Raw genomic sequence first — 11,104 nt, forward strand, 5'->3', positions numbered from 1 at the left:
CCAATGGCGAGCTCCGGGCGGCCGGGCCGGGCGGCGGGCGGGCGCGGGGGGCGGGGGCCGCGGCCGGGGGGCGGGAGGCGGCTCCGCGGGCAGCCAATGGGCGGCGGGCGGGGTGGGGCTCCGGAGCGCCGAGCGGGTCGGGGCTTTAAGCCGGCGGAGCGCGGCGGCGGGGCCCGCAGACGGAGCGGAGCGGCGGCGGCGGCGGCGGCGGCGGCGGCGCGGCGCAGGGCGCGGGGCGCGGGGCGGCATGGCCACCACCGCGCAGTACCTGCCGCGGGGCCCCGGCGGCGGAGCCGGGGGCACGGGGCCGCTCATGCACCCGGACGCCGCGGCGGCGGCGGCGGCGGCGGCGGCGGCGGCGGCCGAGCGGCTGCACGCGGGGGCCGCGTACCGCGAAGTGCAGAAGCTGATGCACCACGAGTGGCTGGGCGCGGGCGCGGGCCACCCCGTGGGCCTAGCGCACCCCCAGTGGCTGCCCGCGGGCGGCGGCGGCGGCGGCGGCGGCGACTGGGCCGGGGGCCCGCACCTGGAGCACGGCAAGGCGGGCGGCGGCGGCACCGGCCGGGCCGACGACGGCGGCGGCGGCGGCGGCGGCGGCGGCGGCTTCCACGCGCGCCTGGTGCACCAGGGGGCGGCCCACGCGGGCGCGGCTTGGGCGCAGGGCGGCACGGCGCACCACCTGGGCCCGGCCATGTCGCCGTCCCCGGGGGCCGGCGGGGGCCACCAGCCCCAGCCGCTCGGGCTGTACGCGCAGGCTGCCTACCCGGGGGGCGGCGGCGGCGGCCTGGCCGGGATGCTGGCCGCGGGGGGCGGCGGCGCGGGGCCCGGCCTGCACCACGCGCTGCACGAGGACGGCCACGAGGCGCAGCTGGAGCCGTCGCCCCCGCCGCACCTGGGCGCCCACGGACACGCACACGGACACGCACACGCGGGCGGCCTGCACGCGGCGGCGGCGCACCTGCACCCGGGCGCGGGCGGCGGCGGCTCGTCGGTGGGCGAGCACTCGGACGAGGACGCGCCCAGCTCGGACGACCTGGAGCAGTTCGCCAAGCAGTTCAAGCAGCGGCGCATCAAGCTGGGCTTCACGCAGGCCGACGTGGGGCTGGCGCTGGGCACGCTGTACGGCAACGTGTTCTCGCAGACCACCATCTGCCGCTTCGAGGCCCTGCAGCTGAGCTTCAAGAACATGTGCAAGCTCAAGCCGCTGCTCAACAAGTGGCTGGAGGAGACCGACTCGTCCAGCGGCAGCCCCACCAACCTGGACAAGATCGCGGCGCAGGGCCGCAAGCGCAAGAAGCGCACGTCCATCGAGGTGGGGGTCAAAGGCGCGCTCGAGAGCCACTTTCTCAAGTGCCCCAAGCCCTCGGCGCACGAGATCACCGGCCTGGCCGACAGCCTGCAGCTGGAGAAGGAGGTGGTGCGCGTCTGGTTCTGCAACCGGCGGCAGAAGGAGAAGCGCATGACCCCGGCGGCCGGCGCGGGCCACCCGCCCATGGACGACGTTTACGCACCGGGCGAGCTGGGGCCGGGCGGGGGCGGCGCATCGCCACCCTCGGCGCCCCCGCCGCCCCCGCCGGCCGCGCTGCACCACCACCACCACCACACACTGCCCGGCTCGGTGCAGTGACCCCGCGGCCCGGGCCCCCGCGGGCGCGTGGCGAGGCGCCGCGCGGCCGGAACTCTTCTTTTTTTCTTTTCTTTTCTTTTCTTTTTTTTTTTTTTCCTTTTTTTCTTTTTTATTTTTTTTTTTTCTCTTTTTGTTCGGTTGCTTTGGATTTTACAAAAAAAAAAAAAAAAAAAAAAAAAAGCCCAGAAACTTTCGAACCTAAACCAAACACCCGGACGACCCTCTCCGGCGAGCGGCGAAGACGGCCCGACAGGCTGCGTCGCCCGAGCCCCCGGGAGAGAGGAGCGAAGATCCGGGACGCGCCAACTCACCCCGCCGCCTGCTCCCCGCCCCCATCCCCTCGGAGACCCCCGCCTCCCCCTGCACCCCTCCCACCCCCGGGCTGTTCGGGGCCGGATCCCGGCAGCGGCCTCCCCGCAGCGACAGGTAACGCGGTACGGGGTTAGGGACCCCCGGGAGAGAGGATGGAGACAGGAGGGCCCCCTCGCCCCAGCCTGCGGGTCGAGGGTGAGGGACTGTCGCTTAATCCGCTCCACGCCTCCTCTCCCGCAAGGATGCGCCCCATCCCCCTTTTTACCCTTCCTCCGGGCTTGGTTTTGGTTGGTTTTGGTTGGTTTTTTGTTTTTGTTTTTGTTTTTTTTACGGTTTTTATTTATTCACGGAGCCTCTCCCCGGCTCCTGGGGTCCTTCTAACTCCGCCCGCGCCCTTAATTTAAATCGCTGTATACTGTATTTATCGGGGCCCCGGAGGGGAGGCCGCGAGAGCCGCGTCTGTGTATAAAAGCAGGAAATAGCCAAAGCTTTAATCTAGCCTAATTTATTTTTCCCCCTTACCTCCCCCTGCCCTTACACCCCACCACCACCATCACCACCACCACCATCGCTCCACCACCCCCCCCCAAAAACAAAACAAAAACAAAAAAAAAACTAACAAAAAAAAAATTCGAGTGTTCATTTTTCGTTTCGTTTTATCCGAGCTGCGATTCGGTTCCCGGCCACGCGGGAGGGGTCTGCGCTCCCCACGCACACCCCCCGGGAAGAGGCTTCTGCCCCAATGCAGACTGACCGCGGCCCAGCAGGGCCCCCCCATCCCGCCCCTGCGCCCCGCGGGGCACTGCCCTCCTGGCCACCGACAAATGAAAACTTGAAAAAGTTGGAGGTATTTTTTAACCAGCTGTAAAAATAAGCCGGTCCCTGAGAACCCTCTGCCCTGATTCCCTGCAGCCTTCGCCCGCTCCCTCTCCAGCCCCACCTGAGATGCGGGATGCGGGGGGCGGCCAGGAGAGAAATTACCCAAGTTTGGGGTGAGGTGGGAACCATGTAAATATGTGAGATATGTACACACTTGGCGGGGAGAAGAAACATTTTTGTGCTTGGTTTTTATTTTTGTTTTTTCCGGGTTGCCCTCCATCCCCATCCGAAAGGATTTTGTACACCGAATAATCCGAAGGAAAAAAAAATATTTTAATATGATTTCCAGATTTCTGACCCATCTCTATTTATTTTCTGGATGTGTTTGGAGCTTCCCCCTTCTCCGTTTCTTCCGTTCTGTTTGTTACAGTTTGAATTTAAATTTTGTTATTTTATTTTTATTATTTTTTGGAACAATGTTTTGGTGCATTCTTTGTATCTTTATTGCAAAAATAATAATAATAATAATGTAGACTGGGAAGTTCCCTTTATATTTATGTTATAGTAAATATTTTATTACTCACATAAACATGTACCCCAGGGCTGTGTCCTGTCCTTTTTACTACCAGGGTTGGGTCGGTTTGTGGGTAAAGTGTGCGGATACCCTGGCTAACCTCCCCTAAAGTTCTGGCCACACTATCTTGGAAGAAGGTGACCACGCAGACCTTCTTTCAAACGAGCCTGTTAACTTGGGTGACACTTGGGCCCCTGACTCAGCGAGTGAGCTTAGGGAAGACGCTGCCTCGTGCCCCCTCCCGTACACAGACTATCCTGAGACCAGACCAGGGCCTCCAACACTGCAGTAACCACACTGAAATGGGGACAGCCGTTCCTCGGGCACAACGCAACTGCTTCTCAGCCAAGGAAGAAGCCTGCCTCACCTGGGACCACCAGCCTGGCATCTTTGTATCCCCACCCAAGACGCCAGCCCCAGCTTCAGTTTCACTCTGCACTCCACGTGTGAGGGTCCAGGCCAGCTCTACCCTTCCAGGTCATGCGGCCGTTGGAAGCAGAGTCAGGCCACACCAGCCCAGCCCAGCTGGCTCTCCACTCACAAACAAATGGTGCCCAAACCTACCTGGATCCGCTGGGAGTCCCAACAGCTTTGACAGCGGCCCTGCAGGTATTAAGTGGGCCTGGGGAGGGAGTCCTGGCTGTTGGCTTAGGCAAAGCCAGTGTCTGCAAACAAGCCACCTGGCCCAACTTCCCTCGCGGAGGAATGAGCCACCAGAAAGCCCTCCCCTCTCTCCAGGGATGGGTGCCCAAGAACTACCCCCCCCCCAACTCAGGGAGTGATGCGTATGCCCATGGGAAGACTCGCGGTTGTGCAACCATGACCAGGGTGGGGAAGACACAGTCTCAGACGTCTGCCTTCTCACGCTTTCAGCAGCGGTGTCTCCCCCTCCCCAGTGTCATGATGGTGGGGGCAGATCAGGGCTCCAGGGGCCCAAGGTTGCCCGTGACCCGGTCAAGATCCGTTGCCTTTAAAGCAACTTTTAAAGGTATTAACAAAATATAGCTCTTGCTGTTTCCTCCATAGATGCAGTTCTTTTCCCTTCTCAGGAGAAACCACCTGAGGTTTCTGTCACTTTTCATGGACACAAAGCCTGAAGCAGCACAACCACTTGACGGTGGAGAAAGCTGTGTCCCTAGTGAGGGGGGATGGGGGGGGTGCTGGCCAAGCCCAGGGCTGGGAGAGGCCTAGGCTCCAGCCGATGGCATCTTGGGCACCCAGAGAGGTGTTCCCAGGCTGTCCGTTTGGTGGTCCCCGGCCAGGCTGAGGCTCTAGGACGATGGTACCATGCTGAGCGTTCCCGGTGACTTTCTGGGCTCTGACCCTCAATCTCGGGAGGAATTGTCTCTGCAAGTACAAAGGCCGCCAAGATTTCCCAAGGCTCAGCCTCTCACTCACCGCTGCTTTCTTTTTCCTCCCTCCTTCAGTCCAGCCCAGTGGGCAGTGAGCCCTGTGACTGGCACCCGTGTCCCAGCCGTTGCACATCCTGGCGGGCCAGGCCAGGCCCCAGGCTTAAGGACGGGGCCGGGGATGCAACGGCCAGGTGACAGCGTGGCCTCCATTTCCTGCTCCACTAAGTACAGAACTTCACATCAGTCCCACACTCCCCCACACTCTCTCCTTATTTCTCCATTCCTGGATTTGTCCCAGCCTCGGGGCCCTGAAATGGAAGCAAGTGAAGCTCAGAGCTCCCTGCCGCCCGCACCGCCCTGAGCCGCAGCGGGTTTGGAGGTTGGAGAGGCACCAGGGAAGACGGGGCCTTTCCCTGGCCTCTGCCTGCAGCTGACACCAATTGATTGATTGATTTCCTAATTGTCTGCTTAATCCTGTACAAGAGGGTGGATTTATTATTTAAGCAAGTCAACTCAAAAACAGCAAAACAATGTGGCCTCCCAAGAACCTGCGGCAGCTGAGGAGTAGAACAAAACAAAACAACAACAACAAAAAAAAAAAATTAAGAAAAAAAAAAGTGGAAACGAGGATGGAAGAAAAGCTTCCACTTTGTGAAGATTTTACTTAATGAGACAGCAGCCTGGGACAGGTACTCAGTGACCAAGTGCTTGGTCACAGAAGTCCCCAGGGCTCCTCTCCCCAGTCTCCAGCCCCGGGTGACAGTAGGAACCGCCGCTCATCCTACTGTGTGAGGAGAAACCACAGGGAGAGGGAGATTGTGCCCTGGAGTCTGAGTCCCTGGATAGAATACAGTTTAGGACAGGTGTCTCCGTCCCGTGTGGGTGTGCAGCTACCTGTTCACTCCCGAGAGCCTCACACACGTCCCCTCGCTCAAGAGAGGCAGATGGCCCTAGCATCAGCCTGCAAGGAAGCCCGAGTGCCCAGTTGTCGTTGTCGGGTCCCCGACTCTCTCCCCTCCTCACTTGAAGAAAATCATTGTCTGTGATCGTGTGGCCACAGATTGTGCTCGTTAGGAGAGCATCATTCTCCCCGTGGGAACCTCTGGGGGCTGGTTATGAAGTTGTGTGCACGCCACTGTGCCTGCAAGTCCAGAGCCCCTCCCAGAGGTAGGCAAAGGAAGGCCAAGCTACACTAGTAGCACGGTGGGGGGTGGCCATTGTGGTCACCTGTGGTCACCAAGGCAAGCGCAGCAGGTGCTTCGCCCTAAACCTCGAGGACATCTATATTGTCCCCCCCACTCCTGCCCCTCGAAGTTGTGCTAGGTTGTACGTTGTACGGCTCAGATCCTGTGCCATCATACCTTGACCCCAGGACCCGACTGGGTGCGCACAGGACGAGCTGACTCCCAACCCTAGCTGCCCACCTAGAGCTGTTTGGAATCAAGTCTCCTCCAGAGGGAGGCTCTGGAGCTGCGTGTGGGAGGGTCAAGCTCCCAGCAACGACCCGGGCCCCCAGGCTTTTCCCAGCAGGGCTTAGCCTCCAGAAAGCTCCAGAAGGGAGTCCCACCTGAGCAGGAGTAGGAGTGAGAGTAGTTGGTCATCTGGCCCAGCCGCTCCCCCTAAGCTTAGCAACCAGGAGTCACCTGGGACCTCCGGCTTAGTGACAGAAGCCAGAGGAGCCAGAGATCTGGGCCCTGCCTGGCCTATTAGAAGGCACGGTTTGGCCGGCCCTTCCGGGCTCCATGTGGGAGGACTGCCCTCTATTGGTCCCTGAGCTGGGACCGCAGTCCCCAGGACTGACCTCGCAGCTGAGCAGTCCCACCACCACCCCACACACTGTCCCAAAATCCAGCTTCCAGATGGCTACTCTTGGGGGGGGGGGGGCGGTGACACCAGGCCGAGCAGAGGCAACTGTCCCCTCCCAGAAGACAATCCTGCTTCACACACACACAGGCTTGCCCACACCCTTCCTGCACCCACCACCCCACCCATTCGCCGTCACACTACCTCCTGTCCCTCTCCCACTCACACGCATCCCCGGGCCTCCTGCCCTCGGCCAGCCAAAACCCCGAGCTCGCCCTGCCAGCTTGCCCCCCACACACGTGCTCGCACACTCGAGGTCACACCCGCACCACCATAACGCGGCCCAGGACCAACCCTGTGGTCTCTGGCACCAAGCTCTCTGGAGCTACCTGGCGCTTGTAAACACCTGACTTAACACACACAACCGTGCCTTGCAGCACTGGATCGGGGCCCTGGGTCTCAGAATTTGCAAGCACTTACCCCACAAACTGCTTTCCAATCCCTGCCCATCATTGTTCCCGGCTCCTCCCAGATCTCTCCTGCTCCCTTCAGATAATTAAAGTTAGGCTGTGTGTTTGTATGTATGTGTGATCTTATTTTTTAAACACACACCCCCACACGTACATATGCGTGTATATATACAAACACACACAGCAATTAGATCTATCCGTTCCTGCCATCGTCCCTCTTGCGCGGCGAAACCTCCGCTACGCACATGTCCCCACGTTGCCGCGCGATGAGCCATCGCCTGGCCACGGGCTCCGGATGTCACGCACGCACGCACGCACGCATGCACACCAGCACTTTCACACTTCCACCCACCCCGCAGCTCCCTGGTGCTTCTCCAGGGCCACGACCCACCTCCCACCCACCTTCAGGGAGTCTGAGTGGGCTCCCTTCAGCCGAGCGAGGTACAGGAGGGCTCGGCTTCCACGCCCCCCACGCACACCCCCAGGGGCCGTGTCTCGAGCGGAGCCTGACCGGGGTGGGCCTGGGTATTATTAGGCTGCAGAGACAGCACGGAGGCATATGGTCTCGTACACAAGAAGTAATGTTCATGTTAAATCAGACCTCATGCATAATGCATGGTGCCTGGTCTCACATTATTTTGGGTGTTCGTCAAAATCAGTGTTCTTTCTTGTGAGGAGGGCTCCCGAAGAGAAGGGGGAGAGACGCCGGCTAATTGCACCTGCAGCCCGGACCCGGGGAGCCCGGAGCACCCCGGGAGCGCCCCGCCGGCCCCGCTTTGCCCACCGGCGGGCCTCGGCCCCCATCCCCTCCGTCTTTCCCCACGGAAGGAGGGGCTGGCTGGGGCTGGTAGCAGGCATGAGGCCCCGTGTTATTTTTATTTCTTCTCTCTCGGCTCTCTGTCCCCGGAGGGTTCTGGGGAATAGCAGTGGCTCCGTCGTTCTCACACCCGATTCATTTGCCGTTTTATGAACTCCCCGTTGATTCATCGCCTCCCTAAGTCAATGATTCACTCCTGATGGCTTTTCAGAAATCCTTCTTCAAAGGCTCCAGATTATTCAGCTCTGAACAGGAGGAGACCTGGACCCAGTCGGCTACTGCTCTCCCTGCCTAGGTGGGCAGCTGTCACCATCCTTGGCCGTCCCCTGGGGCCGGCCGCCCTGAGACGAGGGAGTGCTCCCTCCATGCGGAAGCTGCTGGAGTTGACCCCTGCGGCTCGTGGGCAGACCCAGCTCTCCAGGCAGGCCCCCCCCAGCCGCTGTGGGTCACCCGCCTTCTCCCATTGTCATCAAAGTCGCTAGGGAAGCCCTCCGAGTCTTGCGGGAGGGAGGCAGAGAGCAGAATGGTGAAGCACAGGATTTACGGGTCCAGACAGACCTGGGTACAGATCCTGCCTTCACCTCTTCAGCCGTGTGACTTCAGGCCAGCTACTTACCCTTTCTGTGCCTCGGTTCCCTGATATGTTGACAAGGGCAATTCCTACATCATAGAGCTATTCTGAGAATTAAGTGGGATGATGTACATACAGCGCTTGGCATCAGTCGGTGATGAATGAATGAAAGCTGTTTTATTGCGGGGCCTCTGCAGGGCATTGTACGAAAACAAGTGAATGGGAAAGAAGACCAAAATGTAATGAACTTTGACCCCCACCCTGTCCAAGGCATTCTGACCTAATACTTACCAGGCGCTCACTTCGTACTTACTTTCACTGTCTCACATTAATCACTCCTGTTTTGCAGAGGAGCGAACTGGTACCCAGAGAGTTTTAGTGACCTGTCCAAGGCAGCATGACTAGCTGATGATAAAGGCTGGAATAAAACCTATTTCATCTGACACCTGGGTCCATGTTGTATATTTACACTCCCTGCTCGGTCAAATAGCAGCATCCAGTGCTTGGAGCATGTGCCCAAAGCAGAAGAGGTTCCAGAACTCAAGACTGGGCCAGAGAGAGAGAAGCTTGGGGAAGAAGGGTTGTTGGAGCTTGTGGACTAGGACCTGCTCCCCTCTCTGCCACCTTGTCATCGGGTAAATTCCATGAGGCTCAAGGAAGTTGGATGCCTCGCCTGGGATCACCCAAGAGGTCAGGAAGTCCTCCCCATGCATGCATTCAGGGAGCTGCATACTGACCAACCTCACAGAGCAGCAAAGAAGGTGAGCCCTGGTGTCTGCCCAGGCTTTCATTCTGCCTGCACCACCTGCTACCCATGGGACTCTTCAGACAAGTTACTTACGCTCTCCATACCTCAGTTTCCTCATCTATCGAAAGAAAATGATAGTACCCGTGCCTGGCAGGACTGCTGAGAAATTATATACGTAAACACTTAAAACAGTGCCTGACATGTTGTAAGTACACATTAAATGTCAGCTATAAAATTAATTTTATTTTTTAATTAATTTTATATATACAATATATATTATGATTGCTGGGCTGAATCAGTGTAGAGAAATCATGCCTAGTGCCTTCCCCTCACCCCCAGAATTATTGCTCTTTGGTCTCAAACCACTCTGGAAAGACAGGTTCAAGCTCTCCAAGCCCACTCCACAGATGAGGAAATAGAGACCCAAGGATGTCGGGACCTGCCCAAAAAGACCCAGAAAAATAGTAGCAGGTGCGGTCTCCCAACTTATCCCCTACTTCTGCCACTTTGTGGCAACCCCACATCCCCAAGGATGTGCACTGAACCTCTTCTAAGGCTCTGTGTAGGATCTGGAGGGATAGCACCCACACGGCCAGAGAAAACCTCATAGATGGTGGTACTGTTAATCAAGCTAGGTCATGAAGAATGAATAGGGGTTCATATTGGGCCTCCCTGCTCAGGGCCTGATCCCGAGGAGGCAAAAGCACTCAGCCCCAGTGCCCTCAAGACCCCACTCATTGCCCCCTTCCTAAACCTTCATGCTTCTTGCTGCCCTGCCCAGGACCCTTCTACCAATGGGCTTCCACATCCTCCCCTGATCCCAGCACAGAAGACTTAACTCAGGATTAAGGCCCCTAGACCCTGTGGAGCACCGACCATGAGACTAAGTCTGACTATAGATTCCTTCAGACCCCAACTCCCGGCTCCAGTGCCTGGAACCTACCCAGAGGTTAACCACCAAACTATGCTACAGGGCATTCTAACATCAAAGGTGAGGCCTAGGTACCTGAGTCCAGGTACTCCACTGTCTGTCTTTGGTATGACCCAAGTTGGGTCATCCCTGAAGTTCAATATAAGAAGTGGGCATTCCCTTAGGGACTCCTGGGTGGCTCAGTGGTTTGGTGCCTGCCTTCAGCCCAGGGCATGGTCCTGGAGTCCCAGGATCAAGTCCCGTGTCGGGCTCCCTGCATGGAGCCTGCTTCTCCCTGTGCCTGTGTCTCTGCCTGTGTGTGTGTGTGTGTGTGTGTGTGTGTGTATCTCATGAATAAATAAATAAAATCTTAAAAAAAAAGTGGGCATTCCCTCATTTATCCTTCCATCCATCCATTCATCCATCTTACATCCATCCAGTAGCTCATTCATTCATCAACCCACCCATCCACTCATCCATTCATCCATGCAACCCTCAACCACTTCTTCAACCACCCACTATCCATCCAATCATCCAATTTAACAATCAGGCCCTATGTTGAGCACTGGAAACACAGAGATAAATCAGACCAGTCCCCCCGTGCTAAAAGCACTCCTGGATTAGCTTCTTCCCCTCCCTACCTCTCTCAGTCATGTAGGGTGGGCTTGTGAGGGCCCAAGTGAGATCATTGTTTGGGAGGAAACAATGAAATCTATTGTTACATCTATGCATCTTGTGTGTCAGAGCACTGGGAGCCTCCATGCCCCATTCATTTCTTCAGGGCCCCACAGAAGATGCAGTCAGGAAGGCTTCGGCATGGCCCTGGGATTCCGCTTAGCTCTGATTTCTCAGTCCAGGGGTGCCAAGTGCAGACCTGAATTAGAAGTAGAGGACAGGATGGCGCTTAGGAACATAACTCTGCCAAGGCCAAAGATCGCCACTGGGACTCAGTTTTTCTACCAGAAATGGCAGCAGCATCTCAGCACCAAGGCAACATGGAGAGATGTTCTGGTTCCAGGCCTGTCACCATCTAGCTGTGTGACCTTAAGTCAGTCCCTGCCATTCCCCAGACCTCAATTTCACCACCAGTGTAGTGTGAGT

The 11,104-nt window shown here is 57.9% G+C and overlaps 1 protein-coding gene across 1 annotated transcript; it reads left to right on the forward strand.

Moving 5' to 3' along the window:
- Positions 1-214: 214 nt before the first annotated feature.
- On the forward strand, positions 215-1,714 carry POU3F1 (POU class 3 homeobox 1). The gene has a single exon (XM_055341841.1). The coding sequence runs from the start codon at positions 248-250 to the stop codon at positions 1,625-1,627; it is 1,380 nt and encodes a 459-aa protein (XP_055197816.1). The 5' UTR covers positions 215-247; the 3' UTR covers positions 1,628-1,714.
- The last annotated feature ends 9,390 nt before the right edge of the window (positions 1,715-11,104 follow it).

Source organism: Nyctereutes procyonoides, unplaced genomic scaffold (assembly GCF_905146905.1).
Source record: "Nyctereutes procyonoides isolate TBG_1078 unplaced genomic scaffold, NYPRO_anot_genome, whole genome shotgun sequence".
Classification (NCBI taxonomy): Eukaryota; Metazoa; Chordata; class Mammalia; order Carnivora; family Canidae; genus Nyctereutes; species Nyctereutes procyonoides.